The sequence below is a fragment of the Chionomys nivalis genome, chromosome 15, assembly GCF_950005125.1.
Source record: "Chionomys nivalis chromosome 15, mChiNiv1.1, whole genome shotgun sequence".
In the NCBI taxonomy this organism is placed as follows: domain Eukaryota; kingdom Metazoa; phylum Chordata; class Mammalia; order Rodentia; family Cricetidae; genus Chionomys; species Chionomys nivalis.
In genome coordinates this window covers 39,458,934-39,485,662 of record NC_080100.1, presented here as the reverse complement: position 1 = coordinate 39,485,662, position 26,729 = coordinate 39,458,934, and the positions used below count along the sequence as shown (strand labels likewise).

At 37.1% G+C, this 26,729-nt stretch overlaps 2 protein-coding genes across 8 annotated transcripts in view; both read right to left on the bottom strand.

Annotated features, from left to right (window-relative positions):
• The window catches only part of Ipo11 (importin 11), a 148,201-nt gene that overhangs the window by 16,091 nt on the left and 105,381 nt on the right, over positions 1-26,729 (bottom strand). For all 7 annotated transcript variants that reach the window (XM_057789847.1, XM_057789850.1, XM_057789848.1 and 4 more), the window contains 2 exons: positions 16,789-16,884; positions 6,250-6,334 (listed from right to left, as the gene is read on the bottom strand). In XM_057789847.1, coding sequence (XP_057645830.1) covers positions 6,250-6,334; positions 16,789-16,884 — 181 coding nt within the window. The remainder of the gene's footprint in view (positions 1-6,249; positions 6,335-16,788; positions 16,885-26,729) is intronic.
• On the bottom strand, positions 25,265-26,191 carry Lrrc70 (leucine rich repeat containing 70). Its single transcript, XM_057790201.1, is given in 2 exon segments — positions 25,265-26,080; positions 26,083-26,191. Coding segments are annotated over 2 exon segments (894 nt in total). The 3' UTR covers positions 25,265-25,295.

Below are 26,729 nucleotides of genomic sequence, written 5' to 3'. Positions count from 1 at the left end.
ACAGCTTGTGCTGGAGAGGTTGTGAGGTAAAGGAAACACTTCTGCATTGCTGGTGGGAGTGCAAACTGGTACAGTCGCTTTGAATAACAGTATGGTGATTTCTCAGAAAATTAGGAAACAACCTACCTTAAGATGCAGCAATAGCACTTTTGGGTTTATACCCAAAAGATGTTCACTCATACCACAAGAACATGTGCTCAACTATGTTCATAGCAGCATTGTTTGTCATAGCAAGAACCTGGAAACAACCTAAATGCCTCTCAAACAAAGAACGGATAAGGAAAATGTGGTACATTTACACAAAGGAGGACTACACAGCGGGGATAAAAACAATGACATCTTGAAATTTGTGAGCAAAAGGGTGGATCGAGAAAACATCATATTGAGTGAGGTAACGCAGAAAGACAATATGTACTTATTCATAAGTGGCTTTTAGACATAAAACACACACACACAAAAAAAAACAGCCTACAACTCACAATCCCAGAGAACCTAGACAACAAAGAGGACCCTAAGAGAGACATGGATCTAATCTACACGGAAAGTAGAAAAAGACAAGATCTTCAGAGTAAATTGGGAGCATGGGGATCATGGGATAGGATAGAAGGGGAGCATAAAAAATATATAGCTCAATAAAAACAATTTAAAAAAAAAAAAGGACACAAGAAACAGAGACCCACTGATTCACATACTCAGGAATATCCACCCACCCACAAAAATGACTTCACCCACATTCAACAAAAAGTATAGAGCCTCATTCTTATGAGCTGGGTTCTGGGGGACTTTGTTATTTGGTGGGTCATGGATGTTTGTCATATTTAGGGGGTATAGGAAAATAGGATAAAAAGACAACTATTAATCTCAGATTTTTACATTGGCATATATTTTGGTATACTGATACAAATTTAATTTGGTTACACTACATATATCTTTCTACTTTTGTTTAAAGGACTTTTGTATACTGATACAAATTAAGGTTATTTTTGTTACAACATATTGTATATATGTTTCTACTTTTGTTTAAAAGGAATTTTATATATTAATACCAATTTAAGGTTATTTTGTTACAAAATATTGTATATATGTCTCTACTCTTGTTTAAGATATTATACCTATGCAGTTCATTCAAAAATGTAAGGTAAAATTCTAGTTTTTGAAAGCTATTATTATAAACTATTTGGGAGAATTAAGAAACATAGGTTAGTAGTTAGTCACTGATAACAAACTTGTAGATATGTTAAGACATGTTCTCTAGATCATACAGAGATATATTTAGACAGATGAATAGTCTTCAAACACGTCAAGGACCTACAGAATATGGCATTTAAATGTTTTGTTAACCTAAGGTTTTTCATGACAATGAGACACATCTGCTCCTGGCAGTACCAATTTACTTCAGAGAAGATGGGCACTGAACAAATTCCTTATGGAGTTTGCTTTCATTATGGCAAGGTTAGCCACTGGGCAAACAAACTGCTTTTGCCTTTGACTGCTGACAATGTGCTGTGCAGACTGGACAGGCAGGGAACAAAGGAAAAAAGACTGTTGAACTCTGCTAAAACAAGGGAGGACAGTTCTTCAAAATTCCTGATTCAATGAAGAGTCTGCAAGATACTCTGCCATATACAGAGGAAAGCAACTGATAAACTTTCCCAATACAAAACAGAACAGTCCTTCTACTTTACTGCTTCACTGAAAAGTCTGCCAGATACTTGAGGCCTGTAGGCTGAAGATGGATGCACCAACGTTACAGAGAAACTTTAGGTGGCTGTCCAGACAATCAGACGTCTCTCTAGAGTCTTGGAATATGCTTACAATGCATTTCCTGTTTACTTAGGTACACACACACACACACACACACACACATATCTCCATTCATCCTTCTGGGGTCTTGGATGAAGTTAAGACTAGATAGTTATACTTGCAGTTTTCTTTAATTATGAAAGAAAGTAATTTAGATATAAAACCTTGGATTCACTAAGACTCGTAGTATTTTCTCTGAATATGCTAAATGCAAATATACTGAATATTGTAAATTAATTCTTATTTGATAACTGTTTTTGTTGTATATAGTTTTACTATGTTACCATTAAAACCTTTCGTTTTATTTAGACAAAAGGGGGAAATGTAGAATATTATTTTAAGGTATATTGCTTTTGTTTATGCTATGGAACATTTGTTTAATGATGTAAAGATGGGTTATTTTTGTTTATGCTACATTTGTTTAACTCTGTGAAGCTGTGTTACTTTGCCTGTCTAAAATACCTGATGGTCTGTGTGGTGGAGCACACCTTTAATCCCAGCACTAAGGAGGCAGAGGCAGGTGGATTTTTGTGAGTTCAAGGCCAGCCTGGTCTATAAGAGCTAGTTCCAGGGCAGGCCCCAAAGATACAGAGAAACCCTGTCCCGAAAAATCAAATAAATAAATAGACAGATAAAAATATCTATATCTATATCTATATCTATATGTGTGTGTATATATAGATATAGATATATGTATATATATATAAAATGCTTGATGGTCTAAAAATAGAGCTGAATGGCCAACAGTGAGGCAAGAGAAAGAACAGTCAGGGCTGGCAGAGAAAATTAATAGGAGGAAAAATCTGGGAGAAGAGAAGGAGAAGCAAGGGAACAGGAGAAGAGGATGTCAGGGGCCAACCACCCAGCACCCAGCCAGCCATGGAGTAAGAGTAAAAGATACACAGAAGAAAAGGAAAAAGCCCAGAGGCAAAGGTAGTCGGGATAAAATAAGAAAAGTTGGTAACAAACAAGACACGCTAAGGCTGGGCTTTTATAAGTAATAATAAGACTCTGTGTGTGACTTATTCGGGAGCTGGGTGGCGGGCCCCCAAGAGCAAAGAGCCCAAAGAGTAAAAGTAAAAACGAACAACTATCATTATTTTAAAGTCAAATAAATGTTGCCTTGGTAGACACTTCTGCATTATACTGCTCCCACCAACAGTGCAGCTTAATAATGTATAAAGTTACTTATACTGCCATTGTTAAGTTATGTAACTATTAAGGATATATTAAACCAGACCGTCACTTACAACAGCAGATACGCAAAATCTTACTTTTACCCTCAGAATTATCTCATCAATATGCATAAACTGCATGTTTCATTAATGATGCTTTCTTAGGGAAATCTAAAAGATGCCAGACTACATGAAGTTTAGACAGACAGGAGGAGTAAGTTTAATGTGGGGAATGTAGTAAATATATGATAAGCATTCTTAAATTAAAAAATTCTGAGCACTCACAGGATACTCCAAAATTTAATATTTTTGTTCATTTTGGGTTAGGTAAGATTTATAAGTCAATATAAATACCACAAAATTAAAAAAATAATCTGAAACCTTTTTCTGGCCCAACATTTTGGATGAGAGATATCTGATCTGTAATGTAGCATATATTTGAAAATTATGAAGGTGCTCAAAGTGGTGACACATGATACTAATAATTATAAAACTTGGGAGGTAGAGGCAGAAAGGTTAAGAGTCATCTTTGATATACATAGAGAATTCAAGACTTGTTTGGGCTACTTGAGACCCTATCTTAAAAAGAAAAAACAAAAAATGAGGAAAAGAATATGGACATTTTGAAGGGTTCAGATTTTAAGTATCTTCTGCACAATAACCAAGGGTGTGAGGTGATGGATATTCTAAGTACCTGAGTTGGTCATTTTACAGTTGATGCAAATCTTATATACTGTACATATACAGAACTTTATTTAAAAATAAAGGACAGTAGTAAGATAAGCTAGGTGTGGTAATCCATGCTCTTAATCTCAGCTCTGCCAGAAGGAAAGACAGATAGATCTTTGAATTCAAAACCAGCCTGGTCTACACAGTGAACTACAGACAAGCCCGGGCAGCAGAGTGAGACCCTGTCTGAAAATAAGAAGAAAAAAAATAATAATTTAAGAGTGGATACCAAAGAGCATACATATATTCAAAACTAGAGTTTCAAAACTTTAACTTACAACTACACAATAAATCATTTCACATATAAAAATTGCAACTTCAAACACTAACCTATTAGCATAACTCTCACTAAAAAAAAAATGCCATGAAACCTAAATTTTACTATTAAACTATAATATGTAAAGATGAAGCTTAGATTTTTAAATAAAATACTCAAATTGCACTTGATATTCCAAGAATTGTTTTCCTCAAAATGAAAAGAACAAAGAAAACTGCATTAAAAGATTAATTTCCTAAAAGGAACTCTCATTCTATCAATGACGAAAGTCTGCAGAGGGCTGAGGGTGAGATCCCGTGGAGGGGTCCTGCCCTAATGTGCCTGGAGACTTTTGATTGATCCTCAGCACCGCAAAAGTTTTAAAAATTAAAAAATACTAAATCACCTAAGGAAAATTTGACATATTAATCTCGTCCTTTTCTGAAGAAAGTCCAAAACAAAGCAACCACGGAAACATGTTGATCTTTAGGGCCTGAGGCAGAGACATTAGTCAATTGTATTTTCATTTCTGTTTTGGACCTAAGAAGTTTCAGTATTTTTCTTCCTAGTAAAAAATTTCCTTTTAAAATGTAAAAGAAAATGGGCTTGGTTTTTTTTTTAAAAAAAAAAAATCATAATTCAAAATCATCTACTATCATCCCCTTTGCCTTCAAAATAACTATGAAATCTCTAAATGGTTCTCAAAGCTTCTGATGTTAAAAATATTACTGTATAATAATATTTACTGGATAAAGTTAAACAATTTATACTTTGTCCTTAAAGAAATGAGTAAAACTAATTTTTGGTTTAAGGTTATGAGAAAATGAACACTACAGTCACAATAATATTGTTCATGGCTAAGGATGCAATCACACCTTTATTCAAAGCCAATATCTTTACCAGACGCCGCAGAGTAAGGTATTGAAAATGTTAACACAATATATATTTACTTCAAGACCACATACAAGAGCAAAGGAATTCTAAATATTATTTATAAAACCTATTATTCATTAATAATTTAGAATGTTATAAGGAAAATGCTATCACATTTTTCTGTGGCAATGCTCATAAAGTTGGGAATAAGAGGCAAGAACTGGCAATGGCCAAGAAGTTATGTCAGAGCCCTCTCACTGCAATAAGTGAAGAGAATATATGGTCCATTGTAGGTAGCAACAAAGGTCTCAATTTAAAGAAGAGATATTTCTGGAGATATACTCATAAACACTATGTATTCGGAAAAGAAAGAATGGCAATAATGGTTTTTAAAAATATATCAAAAAAGATTTTAGCTGACAAGTCCTGGCAATCTACTAACCCAATTTCCTTCTGATCTCACAGATGAGGCAAAACAAGACAAGGTAATCTATTCAAGGTCACACATAACTGCACAAAAAAGGTTCAAATTTTGGTGTTAAGAATCATTTCTAGGCTGGAGAGATGGCTCAGTCTTTAAAGACTAGCCCTCCATCCCCACCCCGAAAAGCAAGAATAATTCTTTAAGAAGACGGTTTCTAAGTGTAAAAGGAAAATGAAAGGGACTAAACTTGGGCTGGGTTTAAAAGAAGGCTATTAGAGCAATGCGGTATTAACCACAAGGTCAGGATCAAGTCCTGGAAGATGAAGGCAAGGCAACTGAAAGACTGAAAAGAATAACAAGGCAAAAATCACGATGAAAGCACATAGCGACTTCCAGGCTGCCAGTCTTCCTCCCAAATGTTATATGTTCACTCGCGTACTAATGTTGGCTAGAAAACATTGCTGCTGTCATTTTGCAAGAGAGGAAGGAAGGCACAATGAAGACAGTAGGTGCTGAAGCCAGGAGATCAGAAAATATTCCCAACGCTTACTTTGTCTATTTACATTCATGGTCCAAGTAAGTATTAAAAATTATAAATAAATTTCAAGGTAATCTATTTCAGAAGTTTCTTAGCTTCCTGTTCTTTATTCTTATCAGATTCTGATACCAAGAATTAATGGATAGCAGTTAAGGCATTTTACAATATCTTACGATGCAGATCAAAGAAGGGTCATTGTAGAGATAACAACATAATAGGGAAAAAAATCCAGTTTCCTCGAAATATTTTTGTTTTTTTTTTTAAACTTAAATATGGTTTTGGAATTTCATTTTTTTTAATTAGTAAAACTTCTGCTCTTCTTAGACAGCCATCAACTCTGTCTGAGGGGCAAAGTTTGGACAACTTGGATTCTCCAACACGGGATGAATGACTAGACAGATCTACAGGCAGACGGACACACTAAGAACGAGCAGTTAGGCTTGTAACTCACCATCTTTTTCCTCTTGTCTTGTTCTGTGGGTGGTTCTTCATCCTCTGTTACTTTTGGCACTTCATGATGACACATCAACATACAACTACAATTAAAAAACAATCACCAGACTTTAAGTAAAATTGTCTGCATGTAATGAAGCGAGCGTTCAAAATTACTGAAAACATGAATGCTTCTTTCAAGCAAATGAAGAGGAATAGATTAGATAAATAAGATTTGTTTTGGATTGGTTCTTGGTTTTATAGGCTGGGGAGCTGGCTCAGACAATAGTGTTTGCTGCACAAGCATGAAGACCTGAGTCTGATCCCTGAGTCCATGCAAAGAAGCTGGGTACAGCAGCACATCTGTGAACCCAGCACTACACAGGTGGTGAAAGAAGGATCCCTGGGCTTGCTAGCTAGAAAGGGTAGCTAAATTGGCAAGCTCTAGGTTCAGTGAGTGGCAATGTCTCAGAAACTGAGGCAGCGAGCAATTGGGAACGACACCCAACATTGACCTTTAGCTTCCACACCCACCTGTAAACACACATACAGAAAAAGTTTTCTTAATTATATATGTGTTAAAAAATGTTTAAAAATAGGCCACAGCAAAGGGAATGTGGAACATTCAACTTGGGCATTTACTACAGTAAATTATAAAGAACTTGGGAGAACAAGTCAGGAGGATCAGTATCTCAAGATTAACTCTAGCTACCTACATAAGGGGGGGGGGCAAAATAGATCCACATGATAAAATTTTAAGATTATTTGTAGGAACCTTTTGAACCAAAAATCACTAAAAAGTTAACAATTTGTATCTTTTTAAAACATAAAAAACAATATCCCAAGATTTGCACTTAAACTACTTCCCCAAACTCATGCACATCTTCAGACTATACACACAGTGACTTCAACAGAAGCATCATCAAAACACTACTGATTATGGAACAATCCACTTCATATTCCAAATGAAATTACTGTGCTATGAGAAACTTGTCCCCGGTGGCACCAATAGCTTCAGGACAGTTAGAAATCATTCTATTTTGATTATCTGCACCACTGCTCTCCACCATTAGCAGGGGTAATAGAAACACAGCTTCCTGTTCATCTAGCACTCATTATAGGAGACAAGAGATGAATAATGCTGAGTGAATCACCATCAATGGAACAAACCCCACAATTTCCCAACACTGAACAGAAGAACTCAGAAATTTATCAGAGCTATATGTTTCTAACCAATAAACTACAGCAAAAGTTTGGTTTCTCTCAGTGTTTCACCCCCAATCGAGGGGAAGGACAGTTCCAAAGTCAACTATTCAAAAGTTAATTTAGGATTTAGGCCAGCTGCTAATATCAGAAACTTAATCAGTGACATGGTGGGTGTCCTTCTGGACAATTAAAAGTAACGCCTTCTGGGAACACTGCATCTGGTTTAGTCAGTGCATACCCGTGCAGTCCCACAGCAGGAACCTTGGGCTGAAACGTCCTGAAAACAAGAAACACCTTGGCCTTCAACTCACCCGTGGCCTTAGTCTTTCTGAAGCTGCAATGCTTTTGTCTGCTGAGACGATAAAGCACACGTGGCACAGTGGCTGGCTAATGTAAGGTAAGAGACACATTATATCAACTCAAAATAAAGTGAAAGGTCTTAGAAAGTCTAGATCCCAGTTTGAGTTTTAGAACTGAGTACGGTATGCTTCCTTCCATTGGCCATCATATGCCATCTAGACTTCAATTCAACTGCAACAAATATTGGTCCCTATAGAAGCACTTTTCTTTGTCTCAAGTTCTGCACCACAAAAAAATGTTTGCTTGTTGCCTCTGCTTCTCTCTCCTGCTTCTGCTGCTTCTCCTCCTCCTCTTCTTAAAAGATTTATCTTTATATTTATGTGTGCGTATATGCCAATGAGTGCAGAGTCTGTGGAGGTCAGAAGAGGGTATCAGATTCACCTGCAGCTAGAGTTACAGGCAGTGGTGAGCTGCCTCATTTGGGTGCTTAGAACTGAACTCAGGTCCTCTGGAAGAACGTAAGTGCTCAAAACCAAAGAGCCATGTCTCCAGGCCTGTTACTTACATAGTAAAAAATGTTCAACTTTGCTTTCTTTGATGCTAAAGGACTTAGCACAATGAAGAATGTGTGTGTGCATGTGTATATATATGTATGTATGTGTGTATATATATATATATTCCCTTCCTTTAATGATCAAAACATAACTAAAGGACAGACTATGTTTACTTACATTTCTGCAAATTATACTCATTTAGGTTTGAAAAAGGTGTAAAACTTTTTTTCTGACTCACTGAGCTATATGTATCACCAGCCCAAAAAAACAACAAAAAAATCTTACCAAAAAGCACAAAGTTGAAACTCTCTTCTGAAGAAAAGCCCCAAATGAAAGTGAAATTTCATTTTGTTCATGAAGATTCAAGGAAAGCAGTTATATTTTAATTGAAACACAGAGACTAGATTTCTAATAAGCTAAAATATATGGAGGGTTTGAATCTAATAGTTATAGTAATAAAATACTATCAATAATTGTTTAAAATAACAATGACTATCTTGTGAATACATACAGCCACTCCCCCATTACACACCTGAGCAAAATTACTGAATACTTCTAGGCACTAGGGTGCTAAATCGGAATTTTTCTAAATAAAACCTCCAAAGGAGCAAACACAACTAACAAATGCTGGTAAGAAACACCAAGTCCTTCAAGTTCTTTTGTTTAGTTAAAGGTACCTGCAATAACATGCTTCAGTATATCTACAAACCCCGCCCTAAGTCACCCTGTTAATGTTCCAGTGAGAAAAGGGCAACTTTACAAACATTCACTGAATGTCCCTGAAACTTCTCCTAGCCTAAACCAACGTTTTTCCCAGAGTAGCAAATTTTGATGCTTCAAATTTAACCTAGGGGAACAGTCCAACGCGGGAACCTGAACAGGAGCTTTCTCCCCATGGCTTGTTCTGCCTGCTCAATAACTCTAGACTACCTGCCCAGAGATGGCACTACCCCTAGTGGTCTGGGCTCTTTATATCAAACATTAATTAAGACAATGCCACACAGACTTGCGTGAAGGCAATACGATGTAAACAATTTCTCAACTGAAGTTCCCGTTTCCCTGATGACCCTAGTTTGTGTCAATTTCACACACACACACACACACACACACACACACAAACCAAAAACAAAAACAAACAACCACCCTTCTATTTTCATGTAATTCTGTTGCTGCCCTAGAGTAAACTCAGAGGAGCAAGCATGCTAGGCAAGAGTTCAACCCCTGAGCACCACCCCTTCCTTCATCCTTCTTACAGAGCCTGAATCTATGCAGCCTCACTCTGCTTCCAGCCGTCATAAACTTCTGAAATGGCCAGTTTCAGGACCAGAGTCAGTGCTCAACAAAAGTCACGACAATCCTACTCCCCTAGGCAGTGATGGCTCACAGAGGGGGCATGTTTGTGGAATTCTGGTCAATTAGATGAAATCTTTGAAATGGTTTCTAGAAAAGATTTACTTCAATCTTTAAAAAAGACATGGAGAGGAGAGCATCTGCTACTTGCACTGTCGTGTAAACCCTGGAGCTGCTCTGTGCCCACGCAGAAAATAGCCTGCAAGTCAGGCTGATGTGCTTGAGGGATAGAGTAGACAGAACCTGGGTCTTTGATGCTGTTGGCAAGGTCACACTAGCTAATGCTGGAGTCACTTGCCTACAAGCATACTGTTGCCAGAGAGAGTCAAGACCTTATTGTTAAAGCTTAAGTTCTATTACAGTCCCTTATATAACTACCTTATGAAACCATTAAAAAAAAATTCCTTCTCCTAGTAAACCTATTCCCCTCTACTTAAAAACAACAGCATGCAGCTCTTAGGACTTCTTTTTGCACTGACATTTATTTAGTTCACAGCTAAGTCTTTCATCCATGTGCCACAGTCTCCACCCCTTTAAGTGTTGCTATTTCCTTACGCGCAGTCTCAAATCCTCTTACGGTCCGAATATAGGTAACTAAGTAAACATAGTATATTATTAGCAATGCAGAGAATGTGCCAGGAAGGAACACAGACCAAAGCCAAAGCCATGACACACCGAGAAGAGATTCTGAGTCGGCCCATAATTTAAAAAGCCTATCTAGGGTTTGGTGACAATCCATGGAAAAGGAGAACAAGCCATGCAAGGTATTAAGAGTCGGCACAGAATATCATTCAACAACGTGCTTCAGTTCACACCTGGGCTTTGAACTTTATGAAGCAGAAGGCATGGCTGAGTAGGGGAACACTGAGAGAGACCTCTGAGGAAGACTAAAGACAGAAGATAGCAGAGAGTGGGTTTTGTTTCTCGTTATTTTGCTGTTGATGTTATGTAGTTTCAAGTCTTTTCCCTCCTGAAGGGACTTCTGGTGAGTACAATGAATCAAATGAAGAAATAAACTCATTACAAAAGCCCAAATTTTACTTGTTTCAAATAAGACTACTTCCTTTATAGCTGTGTTTTATACTCTACAGACATAAAATAATTTATGAGTCTTTTCTAATCAACTTTACTGCCTCTTGAAAAGCTAGCTAAATTCTTTCTTCCTTTTTACTTCCCAAACTCTGTCAAGAGGTTATCAATTTCTCTTCCCAGTATTTTTGTAAATGAAATATTCATAAGAAAGGAAAAGAAAGCATGCTATACAGACCATCAGCACACACATCTCTAGTCTCACTGATGTGTTGTCCTGGGTTGATGAAGAGACTCTCACGGAAAAATAAGCAACACACAGATGGAGATTCCCCAACTCTCAAGTGAAACTCCCCTAAGGATTTATTTCCTGCAACAATCTCAAGCAACACTGCTATATTAATTATAGCCAACCACTGCATATTCATTTACCTTAGAATATGAACTTTTTAATAGATAAAATAAGAATATAGAATCATTAGACGAACAAATAAGAACTCACTGCTGTTTTCCCAAACAAAATATACTGAAAATTTTAAAAAGCCTAAACAAATGTCATTAGGCCATATTAAGACATAAAGATAAAAAGAGGCAAGAAACAGCAATTAAAAAAATAATGTGCATACTATCCAATTATAAATACCTGCTGGCCCTCCTTAGCTGCTCCTGCCACCCTTCCTCCAAGCTCACCTCAAATTCAGTTCAGCATTGATCACAACATAGTATGACCTGTAACAGCTACCTAAGTGGTTTTTCTGCCTCTGGTTCACAATTTCTACAGGTCATATGAGTCTCATTATAAACCTGATGATGTCATAACTTAAGGTATTTTTCTGTCCTTCAAGACTCTAAAGACAGAACCACAGGGCATACACTGCCACACTTGGGATGCAATCTGGCCCCTTCATGAATTACATTTACAACAGATAATTCCTTAGGTCCTTCTTTTTATAAGTTGGAAGCTTTGTTGAATGGGGTTTTGTACTAAGGGCACCACTCCTATTCTATTTTGACGAAAGGCTTTGTCTTTTGTCTCTCAACACAAGCCTTGGCTCAAACATTAAATTTCTTGGTGCTCTTTTTCTCCTTACACTTTACTTTTTTTGTTTTTTCTTTTTCTTTTGCCCTGCTTGCTCTTCTTCATTTCAGACCTGCATAAGTGTGAATAACAATAACCAAGTGACAAAGTACACTGAAAAACTCCTCTGCCAACACAAGAGTCCAAAACTTTTCAACTTAGCCTCAGGTAGAGTCTTACAAGGACAAAAAGCAACCACACTCTCTGCAGCTTAGTCTAATATTGTTCCCCTCTGAGACCTTTTTGAGCTGAGCCACTGTAGTCCACACTGTTCTTCTTACTTTGTCTTTCCAAAACCCTGTTAGTGCCAGTCTGTTAAGCGCCACTTACAAAGTCTTCCACATTCCTCCAAAAATCCAGCATGGTTAGACCTATTACAACAGTAGCCCACTCCCTGGTACCAACTTCTGTCTTAGCTACTTTTCTATTGCTGAGACAAAACACAATGACCAAGGCAACTTGGAAAAGAAAACACTGACTTTGGGATTCGCAGCTGTGAAGGGTTAGAATCTACGACCACTATGGGCAAGTAGCACGACAGCAAGCAGGCAGGCATGGTGCCAGAGCAGAGCTTGCTTACATCCTTATCTTACATCCTGATCCACAAGCACTGCACCTTCTAATCCTTCCCAAACAGCTCCACCAACTGGGTGCAAGTATTCACACATGAGTCCAGGTCGGTGTGGTGGTTTGAAAGAACACTGGTCTACAAAGGCAGTGGCACTGTTAGGAAGTATGGCCTTGCCGAGGAAGTGCGTCACTGTGGGAGCTGGCTTTGAGGTCTCTTTTCTCAGGCTTCATTCAGTGTGACAGTCCACTTCCCGATGCCTGTGAGTCAAGATGTGAACACTCTCAGCTCCAATAGCATGTGTGCCTGCGTGCAGCCATGCTCCCTGCCATGATAAACTGAACCTCTGAACTGTAAGTAAGTTACCACAATTAAATGTTTCCTTTATAAGAATTGCCATGGTCTACTTCATAACAATAGAAACCTAACTAACACACTGGCACATTCTCATTCAAACTACTATATGTCACTTCCATACTTAAAAATTACCACTGACCTCTATTGATTAAAAAAATAATAATTCCAAAACTGTTTTATGCTGGTTACTTAACTAGTTGGCTCCAATCCACTACAGACCCTCAGAAGTTTTTCTGGCTGGAGATGTAGAGTAATAAATCACTTGCCTATTTTGTGCACGGTTTAATCTCCCACTAAACAAAAAAACCCAAACAACTGCTGCTCTCAGTCTCTTGAACTCTGTCCGACCTGTTTTGGATCCTAGTGCTGCTCCACTGGTATCAGTTCCCTGAGGGAGACTGCTGCTTTCTTATGCAGCACAATGCCTGGCCTAAACAAGGGGAAGAGGAAAGCTATCAATAAAGTTTTTTTCATGTGATAGTTACATGTCAACCTAACCCAGTGTCTTAGTGAGAGTTCAACAGCTGTGAAGAGACACTATGTCCACGGCAACTCTTAAGAATGAAAACAATGGGTAGGGCGGCTCAGTTCAGAACTTTAGTCCATTAACATAACGTTGGGACATGGCGGTCTGCAGGCAGGTATGATGCTGGCGAAGTAGCTGAGAGTCCTATATCTTGATCTGCAGGCAACAGGAAGTAAACTATGTCACTGGGCATAGCTTGAACATAGGAGACCTCAAAACCTACCCCCACAGTAACACTTCCTCCAACAAAACCACACCTACTCCAACAAAGGCACATCTCATAGTGCCACTCTCTATAGGCTTAGAGGGGCCAATTACATTCAAACTACCACACCCAGCCAACAGGAGCCCAGGTATTGGTAGATATTTTAGGTTTGCAGAAAAGCTATTTTTAGATGGGACCAGTTTCTGATCATGAGCTGGATAAAGCAAATGTCCTCTCTACATGTGTTGGGACTTTGCCAACACAGCAAATATGAAGAAAAATGTTGAGTCAGAGAATTCATGCTCTATCTGCTTTTAAGTTAAAACTTGTGAAATTTTTCTGCCTTTAACCTGGATGGACAAGAAGTAAAAATTACCAGGTCTCCTAAGTCTAGTTTCCCACTGCAGACCAGAGATGCATCAGGCCCTGTGATCAGATGAGTCAATTTCTTAAAAGAAATATTTTTAGAGTTCTGTTTACCGTTTCTGCAGAGGATTCTAATATGCATACTACTTACACAGGTGAAGAAAACAACTTTCTTCCTTTGTTCTAATTCACACTCAAATGACATTATAATTAAAATGCCAACGGAACCAGAAAGATTAGCTTCCTGTCAATGAACTGTTCAATTAAACATAAAGAAAAAGCTGAAAAGTAAGTAGGCCAGTAAATGACTATTTGATGCTTTTCATTTGAACTTTTCTGGAAGTCTAAATGTGTCTTGTATCCTGTGTAAACAGAGTACAGAGTAGGAAGACTTACCACAGACCACACTAAGAAGCCTAACTCACACAAGTGGGGTAACTTGTGTCTCGATTACATTCCTCATGACAAATGCCACCCTGGGGAAAAAACAATCGCCCAGTAATTCTGGGAAGGGAAACAGCAGTGAATGATGGATTCTGGCTCCCAGGAACACAAGCTCTCATGTCTAGATTCTCTTTGTTTAGATTTCATTTTTTTATTTTATTTTGCTGTTTCATTTCTACTGTGGATTCCAGGGTTCAGCTCAGGTTGTCAAGTGTGCACAGCACATACTTTTAGCCCATTGAGCCATCTCACCAGCCATCAGTTTGTATTTCTATGACAGTTTCCTAATTAGGTCGTTTTCTTTCTAACACAAAAGTTTCTTATTTTATGCTGAAATTGGTATAAGGAAGAATTTTCTTATCTTATTACATATCATTCCGTGTGTGTGTGTGTGTGTGTGTGTGCGCACGCGCGCGTGCACATAATACTTACATAAATTGGAAAAGCACTTTCTTGTCTTATATATTATTTTTTGTTTTCATATATTTAAAGTATATTCATATAAAATAAACTGGACAAGAAATATCTGAACATATCCTGAGTACTTTACCATCACTTCCAAATTATGTTACACACTGTATATAAACATATGGTCCTGTTATATTAAAGTCTTATTGTAACAATTCCTGCTAACTTTAAATGTACATTCCCTTCATGCATGAGTAGTTACTTCTGTTTTATAGTCACAAAAAGCTGGATATTCCTGTTTCATAGTAATTCTTCAAAAGTTAAATAATATATCAGACGTTTTTATGTTTAATAAGATCCACATTTATCTCCTTACAGTGTTTTCAAGAAAACATGACTCAAATGGCAATCTTTCTCATTGGCTATAAATGGCTTTGTAAAGAGCAAAGAAATGAGGTTCTCTGTATTAATATGTCAAGCAGCCTACAATCTCATGAAATCTTGCTAAACACTATAGCTAAATATCTTTATTAATGTAATAGGAAGAAAAGGGTATAATAAATGTTACCCGCAGAACAACATACATGATCTTAGAAACTCAAGCTAATATATGTATAAATAAGAGTATCAGTATTCTTGTTTGCTTGGTTAATTTTTGTTTTGTTTTTTCGAGACAGGATTTCTCTGTAGCTTTGGAGCCTATCCTGAAACTAGCTCTTGTAGACCAGGCTGGTCTCGAACTCACAGAGATCTGCCCCTGCCTCCCAAGTGCTGGGATTAAAGGCATGTGCCACCACTGCCCGGTGATTATCAATATTCTTAAGATTTATTTATTTTCATTTTATATGTATGAGTTTGCCTGAAGGTTCATATATGCACCACATGTATGCATGATGCCCACAGAAGTCAAAGGGTTTGTTAGATTCCCCTAGAACTGGATTAAAGACAGTTGTGAACAGTTATGTGGATGCTAGAAACTGAGCCTAGGCCCTTTAGAGGAGTAGGAAGTGATCTTTAGCATTTGGAGTCGTCTTTCCAGCCCATCAGTATTCTGTTTGTTTATTTTTGTTTTTGAGACAGGGTCTCATTATGTAGACTAGGCTGGCCTGGACTCTGTAAACCAGGCTGATCTTGAACTCAGAGAACCACCTGCTGGGACTGAAGACAAGTGCTAGTAGGCCTGTCTATCCTTCAGTATTCTTAAAACAATTTTGACAAAACAAAATTTTTGACAAAACAAAACCATAATTTTTACCAGAAGAACATAATTTTAACTATTACCTTTTAGAACTAGACAATCAAAGGTATGATTTTAAGATGTTTTAACAACAAAAATACAAAGCAACTCATCCCATTGTCCTCATTATTAACTTAAAAGGGAACCTATTCAAAAAAATCCTTAAAAAGAAATTTATGCTAAACCATATTTGGAATTTATTTATTTATATTACTTTAAATTTATTCTCTGGCAATTTTATACATACATATATATGTATATGTATATATATATATAAAGTATGTTGATCACATTTATGCCCTATTCCCCTCTCCACCCCCTTTCAATTCCCTTGGAACCCTTCCTTTTTTCATGTCTTTTCAGTGGAGTTGTTTGCACATGTGTGCTAAATCATACATAGGTAACTTCCCAGTGACTACACACCTACAGAAAAATAATTCCCTCACTCCCAGCAGCCATTAACTCTTATGAGCTCAGTTTAAAAAAACAAATTATTACCAAGTCACAAAATGATGATTATTATTTTGAAAGAGCTCAATTTGGAATATCAAAATATAATGAAGCAGGGCTTTAAAAATCAAATAAATATTGTAAGCAAAAATATAATGAATAATAAATAAAACACTTTGTGTAATCCTGTTGATATAGCTCAGTTCACAGCATGCTCACCAACACATCCAACCCCAGTAACAAATAAAGCAGGTATGAGGGGGGACACAATTATAGTACTTGGGAAGTGAAAGATAGGAAAAAGAGAAGTTCAATGTCACTTCTGACTATACAAATTCATGGTCAATTTGGGACACATGACACTCTGTCTAAAAAAATTAAATAAAAACTGTATAAAAGACAAAATTATACTTTTGATATTATGAATTAAAACTTATCAGCCCCAAATCTAAGTGTGATTAATTAAGATGATCCACCTACTCTTTGTACGTTCTTGTTTCAGGGTCTTCTGTCATGACATCATGAAGGGCCTCCACAGAGATATTTATAATTGCACAGAATTTATCTTGGATAACACTAGAATAAAAGAGAAACAAAACAGAATAATCAGGGAATTTTAATAGCATATTTAAAAAATTTCAAATACTCTTGAACACATAAGTTTAGCACTGAAACAAAAAAAGCTTTCAAAATGTCTTTAAGGTAATATTTTTCCAACTGCACATATCAGCAATTTTTCTTTTGCAACATTACCATCTTTAAATATTGGATGAATGAGAGCATCAGGAAAGATAAATGAAGGCTGAGGAGATGAGTCAGTGTTAAGAGAGCTTGCCATGTCAGCATGAGGACCTGAATGTGAGTCCTCAATGTCCACGTAAAAGGGAGATGCAGCCGTGTGTGTCTGTAGCCCTAGCTTTAAGGGTTGAGACAGAAGAAGCCCTGGGGTTAAAAGCTTGTCTCATAGGAATAAAGCTGAGAGTGAAAGAGAGATACAATTTATTTTATATACATTCATATCGCGCGCTCTCTCTCATACACACACATATTTTACTTTTTTTTCTAATAGTCTTGTGTTAATTTTATAACTAAGGGCCCAAAAGTGCTGACAAAATGTCTTTCTGAAGACATTCTCAGGGGAAAAGGAAAAACATGTAGTGTCTGTTTGGGTTAAGGCTTCACCTCAGTCCCTGGCATCCATATATCCAAAGAGTCATCAGTCTTATCCCAGAATAAAAATTATTATTATTATTATTATTATTATCCCCACAGCATTGAAGTTTACACTGTTTAGATACTTTCCAGAATTTAGACTGTAAATATTTTTGTCCCCTAAATGGAAATAATCCTTTCTATATAGTAATTCTCTGCATGATCATGAGAAAGCACAGGAAAACATCTAGCTCCCCTAGGAAAAGCCAGCCAAAGAGAACCTAAACATTCATAATTCAAAGTCCATTAATTCACTCTTTTTAAAAAACAAAGATTTATTTTTATGTGTAGATATGCTTTTCTTGCATGTATGTCTGTATATCACTTGTGAACCTGGTGCCTGTGGAGGCTGGGAAAAGGGTGTTGGATCCCCTGGAACTGAAGTTACAGCCAGTTGTGACCTATCATATGGTTGCTGAAAATTGAACCCAGGTCCTCTGGAAGAGCTGCTAGTGCCTTAATTACTGAGCAACTAATCCAATCCAGCCCCACAACTCACTACCTTAAAACAAAGCTTATTTTCTTTAACTCAATGATCTTACAAAGGATTTTATATGTGTAGTATTTATCTAGGTTTTTATTTGTTTGATGTTACTGCACAGTCACATAAAATGTCTGCACCATCCTCAAGCCATCATCTCTATCATTAAAAGAAATAATTAAGACAGTGGATATGGAGCTAGTGAGACGGGTCCATGGTTAAAGGCACTTAGCAACATGACCAAAGACCTTAGCAACATGATTGAAGACCTGAGTTTGCCCTCAGCACCCATGCAGTACAAACAGAAAAATGACTCTTGCGGGTGGTACACACACACACACACAGAAAAAAGTAATACAACTTTTAAAAAGATGATCAATATTTAGTGTATTAGTTACTTTTCTTTTATTCTGTGTCTTAAGAAGGGTTTCTCTATTGCTGTGAAAGGCACATCATGACCACAGACATTCTTATAAAGGAATACATTTAATTTGGGTGGTGGCATGCAGATAGACATGGCGCTGGAGAGGTAGCAGAGAGTTCTTACATCTTGAATCACAGGCAACAGGAAGTAGTCTGGCTTGCTGGGCACAGCTTGAACATACCAGAGACCTCAAAGCCTACCTCCACAGGGCAACACACTTCTTCCAACAAGACCACACCCACTCCAACAAGGTCAAATATCCCAGTAGTGCCACTCCTCTTGGAGTCTTTCAAGCTACCCACACTGAGATAAAAAACTATGACAGTGGCAACTTATAAAAGAAGCATTTTAATTGGGCTTAGGGTACCAGAACATTATGGTACATAATGGTGAAAGAAAGGCACGGAGGCAGGAGTAGCTGTGAACACACATCTAGAACTTCAACAAGGAGGCAGAGAGTTAACTGGGAATGGCACTGAGTCATCTGCAGTCTCAGTCTTTATATCACACACCTCCTCCAGCAAGACCACACCTCCTAAACCTTCCCAAACAGGTCTACTAACTGGGGGCCAACCATTCAAATATATGAGTTATAGGTGCCATTCTCATTCGAACCACCACATGCTGTATCTTAGCCTTCTAACAGAATTTCCTGTCCTTTGAGATTCTGCGGAGAAAGATTATGCATGAAAAGAAAACAATGCCCAGCAAGGATATACTAAGTTTATGTAGGACATACTAAGAATATGCACGAAAATGAAATGACCAATGTCTAATACAAGTCACACATAACCCAAGCTGGTACCAAACTCGCTCAGTATAAAGGGAGAGACCTCAAACTTGTGATCTTCCTGCCTCCCCTACCTACACCATACCTGATTTTTGTGGTACTGAAAATCAAACCCAGGGTTTCACGCATGCTAGGTAAGTAGTCTGCTAACTGAGTTCCATCTCCAACCTTGGTTTCCTTAAAAGAGGGAATATAAAGAAACTTAACAGAGATTAGTAATCATGGAATCAGGCTAAGATCTCACCATTGTTAATGCTGAAAATTGTTTAAAGCAAAACTATATCATAAGTAATTACAAGGCAATCAAAAGATATACCCTAGAACAAATTTAAAAAGTCAGTTGCCAGTGCTGGAGAAATGGTTTGGCACTGAAAAGCCCTGACTGCTCTTCCAGAAGCTATCTACAGGGTGGCTCACAGCAGCCTATATAACTCCAGTTAGAGGGGATCCAACAGGCACAGCATATAGTGGCACACAGACAAAACACCCATACACATACAGTAATAAAATAAAAAGGCATCTGTAGTAACATTATTAAAGTTGTATGAAAAGGTACTTGTACTCAGGAATAAAGCCTGAAGAAGTCCCGTATGCCATACAGTTCAGCCAAAATGAGAATAATGTGCTCTAGAAAAGTGTTACACACACACATATGCACACACACTTAGACCGGGTCTCATTATGTATGTAGCTCTTGCTGTCCTGAAACTCACTATGTAGACCACCTGCCTCTTCCTCCCCAGCGCTGCAATTAACACCAGGTCCAGTTAGTGTTCCATAATTAAAAGGCAACTCTGACTATTAATGATGAGGGCACTGATAACAACAATTGGTAAGTAGCTACCTGCCAATAAAACAAGATAGCAGCAAAGTTCACAAAACAAAATTACACAAATGAGGCTTGATGGCAAAAAAAAGACACAGTTGGTGAGATGGAATGATAAATATGACCAAGATACATTGAAATACATTGCACCAAATTCTCAAAAAAGAAAAAAAATAAGCAAAAACTAGTAACCTTGATATTTAAAAAATTTTGCAAGAAACAAATAAAATAATAATTTGAAATAAGAGGAAAAACTATTTCTCTAAGGTATTATTTTTAAAACCTTTATGTGTATGAGTATTTTGTCTGTGTCTATGTAAGGGCATACCTGGTACCCTCAGAAATCAGAAGAAAATGTTGGATCCCCTGAAACTGGTGTTATAAATGTCTGTGAGCCACCATTTAGGTGCTAGGAACCACACTTAGGTCCCTCTACAAGAGGAGCAAGTGCTCTTGATCACCAAGTCATCTTTCTAGCCTGTATTTTTAAATTATTTAAAAATATTTATATGGCAGACAAGCAGAGTGGAGAAAGCCTTTGATTCCAGCACTTTGGAAGCAGAGGCAAGCACATCTCTGTATTCCAGTCAGCTTGGTCTACATATGGTTGGTTGCAGGGGAGCCAGGGCAAGAGAATAAGACTTTAAAAAGATTAAGTCTTTAAAAAGAAAAGAAACTATGCAATCAACTAACAACTTTATACAAACAAAAATTTGACTACTTCTTACATGTATATTCTAGCCAAAAAGGCTATCTATTATCTATGTCTGCTTACATGTATATTCTAGCCAAAAAGGCTATCTATTATCTATGTCTGCTTACATGTATATTCTAGCCAAAAAGGCTATCTATTATCTATGTCTGCTTACATGTATATTCTAGCCAAAAAGGCTATCTATTATCTATGTCTGCTGCAAGCAGACTCCCTGACAGGATTCCTCCTCCCCACTCCCAGCATGGCATCTTAACTGCATCCACATCCTCTCCCATCTGCTCTTGGCAACCTCACAGGCATCTCAGACTCGAGACATCTACACTATGGGATGCCTCCCAAAGTAAAAACAAGGGGGAAAAGTAAGAGCAGGCTCTCCTAAATTTTCCTCCATGAATAAAGACAAGGTCTATCCCAGCTGGTGAATCAGTTCTACTCTTTCTCGTCATTCACCCTTCCAAAGCTCAACTCACCATCACATTCCATAACCATCTTCTGGCCTCCAAGGGCACTCACACACTTACACAGGTGTGCATGCATGTGTGCACGTGCACATACACACACACAGAAACAGATGGTATAACCACATATTCACACCCACACAGTGGACTAATTAATAGAAATCCTGGAACTTTATACATGAGAAAACACAAAACCACCTACGAAAGAAAACCTGATAACAAAAAGCGGTCCAGACAATCTCTTCCCTGGACGCCTGTTTCACAGAATTTCTTCACTCTCTCACAATGTCTACCTAAACTGCCCGTCACTTAGCCTGTGGCTATCAAAACACTGGCAATCTTTCAGTTGTAAAAGACTAAGAGGTTCCTTGATCTTCACCCTGGTCTCTCCTCCATCTTATGGGCATTCTCTATTTCCTGGTTACTTGGTGCCAAAGTGACCAGATATCTTCTGTCTGGTATCACAGACATCCTCACTTGTAGCAAAATATCTCTATTATTACACTGCGAGAAAAGTTCTAGTGCTTTCCAGTTATTCCAAAAGGCTTTGAAATTCTACAAATCAGCAATGTTACACAACTTCATAACATATTCTGTAAATAAATGGCAGCCTAGTTACCAGAGAAAAATACTTCCATGAAATGGCCCTGGAAGTTTAACCACTGATTATACATTCAATGGAAAACTGTGTCCAGTTTTTAAAATGTCCTCCTGAAATGTAATTATTGTAAATTGGAGCCTGTCCATTCCTGAGTATTCTAATCAAGAACATTTAATAAATAGTAGAGGCAAGAACTTACAAAAAACGGTCAGAAAATACAGATATATAAAAGTGGACAAAGTAAGCTTTATTTAAAAAGCTACTCAAAACGAAGAACAAAGAAATTATTGTAAAAACTTATTTCACACATTACTTCAATTATCTCATATTTTTAAAACTAAAATGCCAAGAGAACAAAAAAGTAAGTTGAGTAATAATTTTAAAGGAAGCACCTGCTGACAAAGCACACAATGAATGCAACATCAAGCCTATGTGCTCAATTACAGCTTCATTTGTAGACTGCTAAATCACAATATAAGCTACGTAATAGATAGATATAGATAGATTTTTAAAAAAAAACAAAAAACCTGTTGCTTAAGTTTCTGTCTCATACCACTGGAGACTTTTAAGATCAAAGTAAAAGCTCCATCATACAGATTTTTCTAAACTCCAAACATACAATTATATTTCTCTCAAATGTCTTTAAGACAGACAGGGTTTCAGTTTGGGGGACATGAAGAAACTTTTACTATTTACTACACATACTGCTGCACTATTTATTTTTCCTTCCTTTAAATGTACTATTAGCTATGAAATGAAAACAATGGAAATACTAGGAATCTGGAGGACTTAACAAAAAGAGCAAGCATTAATAAAAATGCTCCAGTTCCCCCCCGCAAAAAACCCTTCATTTCAGTCACAAAGAATGTAAGAAAATAAAGAGTTTTTGTTTGTTTTTTACTATAATCATCCCCCACCCTGAAATTACAAGTTAGGCAAAAAGAACCTAACAGTGAGAACTCAGGAGTGGGTACAGAAGAAATTACTTTTATCATCTTTTATAAGTGAATGCGTGTCTTACATGCAGAGGACGAAGGACAACCTGAGTCATCCATCCTGACCATCCACCTTGTTTGAGACAGAATCTCTTAGGTTATTTTCCACTGCTTGTACCAGGCTAGCAACCCTAGAAACCTGCAGGGTTTACTGTGTCTATGCTTCCCATCTTCCACAAGAGCTCAGGGATTACTCACATTGATGCTTTTACAAGGTCTAAGGATTCAAACCCAGGCCCTTATGCTTGCAGAGCAAGCACTTTCACCCCGAGCCACCTCCCGGCTCTGTTACCACTTTCTACTCATCTTCAACTCCTCAAATATCTTTATGCAGTGGTTCTCAACACACGGTTTCCCAACCAGCAATTATGAGCAAACTTGTTAAAACTGAAAACTAGACAGGCATGTTGGCACACATCTTTAATCTCAACACTTTGCCAGCCTGGTCTACACAGTAAGACCCTGTCTCAAAACAGAACTTGAAAACTAACAACTTGTTCCACACCCACTCAATCTGAGAGAGAGTGGTAGAAACAGGGCAGGGATAAGCGGACACCTAGACGGGTCTGAGATTGAGAACCCATAGTAAGGCATTGCAAAATAATACTTCTTATAAGTATTCCCATGTTATAAAAGAAGTTAAAATTATTACTTGGTTAAACATCCAGAATGCTTTAGAATACTACCACATGGCTAATATTCATTTTTAATAAATTAATTTTAAAAATTAATTAATAAATTAATTTAAAAATTAATTAATAAATTAATTTAAAATAATTAATAATAAATTAATTTTAAAAAGGACACACATATTTTTTTAAATATTATACAGAGTGGTACAAAACTACAAATGTGTACTAATATAGAAAAGCACTGCATTACTTGATTTATTAATAAATGTCTATATTAAAGAGTCTAAAAGCTAAAGTTCTAATCTTCCTTGCTTACCTGTTTTGCAAAATTATGGCCTAAGTGCTTGTAATTTTGGTAGCAAATGTTTACTTTGAATGTGTTATATAGTAAACTGAAATGGATTTACTAAACAAACCTTATCCTGAACATCTACTTGCCAGGTATTTAAACATGGACATCAAATACACATGAATCTCAAATTCTATCAATTCAAAACTGAATCATCTTGACCCACTAACCTCCCCCTTATTCCTCAGCTTCCAGACCGTAGCACAGAATTGCCTACGGTAAAGCAGAACATTTTTTCTTATTTTTCCTTTACCTGCCACACCTCAATCAATCGCCAAAGCAGGTCCTTTGACTTCCAGAATAGTTCCTGATCCATCCTACTCACTACATTGGCACAGGCCTCCAGCATCTCCACCTGGGTTAATGGTTCTACTTCTTATCCAGTTAATTCTGCTCCCTCCATAGAGTCAACTTTTTCTACAACAGGTTTAATCCCATAGTGTCTCTCCACCACTTAAATTCCTCAAGGGCTCCTGGTGGCCCTCAGAATAAAGCAGGGACTTGATCGGGGGAGGGGGAGGGAAATGGGAGGCGGTGGCAGGGAGGCAGAAATCTTTAATAAATAAATAAATAAATAAATAAATAAATAATAGCTTTGATCCATCGATCTCTCTCTTCTACTGCAAATCTCTCACTACCTAAGCAGCTCTAAGTGTACTGAATTTTGATCATGGAAAACAGTATTCTTTCTTGCTCTACATGGTAACCTCTCTGACCGCTTTCTTCACTGGGTTAATCTCTATGTTTCATGATAAAAGGATTTTTGTTGTTGGCGTTGTTCAGTTTTGGTTTTGACACATGACCCTTACTATGCAACCCCGGCCAGCCTAGAATTCACAGAAAGCTGCCTGCTTCTGCTGCTTGAGCATCGAGAGGTGTGTGCTACTACACCCAGAATGATAGTTTTAGCGTCTCTCTTTTCTTTTTCATAAAGTTATGCTTTGTCACCACATACACACAAAAGTGCTATCGAGAACAGCACTTAGCATACTGCATAGCAATCATGCGTCTTCTTCTAGATTCAAGTTTTACTAAGAATAGGAATCATATCTAATTTTTCAAAATTATACTCCTACTGTCTAGGCAGCAACAAAGCATAAAATTAAAAACTTCAGCTCAAGTAAAAAAGACTTATAACATGTCATAAGACATGAGAATTCTGGAAAATTACTTGAACTCTCTCTTCCTATTTTTCCTCTTGTATAATTTAAATAAGACAGTACAATCTTATAAGACTTAAGAAATAAACATTATTTGTGACATATGATGCATTTAACATGATGCTCAGTACCCAGAAAGTTGGCTGCTTATTATCCTGTTACAATATCAAAGAAAATATATGCAGAATAAATACACTTTATTCAAATTACCAATAAGCATTTTAATAATTCTAACATCACATAATTTATTATGTTTCCAAGTAATGTATATAAATCTATAGGAAGGGTTGAACTTTATGTCCACATGGCACTACAGGGCTTTTTACAGTCAATATTTAGTTGAGTTATAAAGCAGAATGTTCAAAGAGAATGACCTGTGCCTCGTTATCAGGAACAATTTGTTTAAGTTCAATCTGCTGCAAGCCAGGACTTTCCAAAGAATTTGGGGAGGTATTACAAATTGAGGTAGGCACATTATACCTTGCTGACTGATAAAAGCTGTAATACTCAAGTCTGTTTTCCACTGAGTTTTCTAGAGCCTTTAACTTTTGTTTAAACTGAATAACTTTGTAGATCAAAAAAAAGATTAAAACACAAGCTAAGATGAAAAAAGCTAACAAAATGTCAAATGCCTCATTCAACTTCTCAACTTCTTGAGTACAAATTAGAGATGTTTTTCCTGACACAGAAGAGGCATCAGTTGGTAGAACACGAGTTTTTTCCAAGTTCAAATTAACAGGAGTAAGCTGTATTTGCACAGGTAAAACTGTGGTCGTCTCTAATGCATTACCAAATGTATTCTCTTGAAAAAACCTAGTGGCAGATGAAGCACGAATCCGCTCCCAGATGGTAATGCTCTCGGTCACAGTGTTTTCCAAATGATTTCCACTTGCAGTTACTTTATGCCAGGCCATCATTAGTGCAGTGGTCTCGTGATGAATATGAAGAGATTTTACAGCCCAAGCTCTGGATATATTTGTCGAAGGTAAAGTACAATTTGTAATGTCAGTCCATTTAATATAACATAATGCTGTGCCCCACATAGATAGGGGATTCTGACAACAGATGTTTACAGCAATGGCTGAAGAGGCTAGCCAGTCTCGAAGACCCAAAAGTTTGCGTTCACAAAATTGGAATTTCCCTGAAGATGAATCAATGAAGATAATGGCTTAGGGACCCTTGGATGTAATTCTGTAAGATTATTAAATGACAGATTAAGGATCTTCAAAGGTGCTCCCATATTTTAAATGTATCATTATCAATGTTTCAATTATTGTTTCTAACTTAAAATAATTACCTTAACAAGCTAAATGCATCATGTCCAAATTTTCTAAATAGTTACCAGTTAAGATCAAATGTTTAAGACTATTAATTTTACTAAATCCATTCCTACTAACAATATAATCCTTACGTGCTTTGGGGAGATACTTTACATGAATAACTCTTTTAAATACAAAGAACTATCATTTTTCAAAAGGTCAGCAAGATAAAGACAGTATCAAGATTTGTAAGTACATTTAATGGTACTTTTGTTAAATTATTACTTTCTAGATACAAATAGTCAAGAAATACAAGATACTGAAACTCTGATATCTATATTCTTAATTTTTAATGTTCAATGAATCAAGAATCTGGGAACCTCTGTATCACTGCTGAGCACAGTGAAGCAAGACCTCTATAGATGCAGATACAGAGATAAACCAGATCATTAAGCAATCTTCTTGGAACAAAAAACACACAATTAGACTATAAATACAATTCAATGAGGACCTGACAGT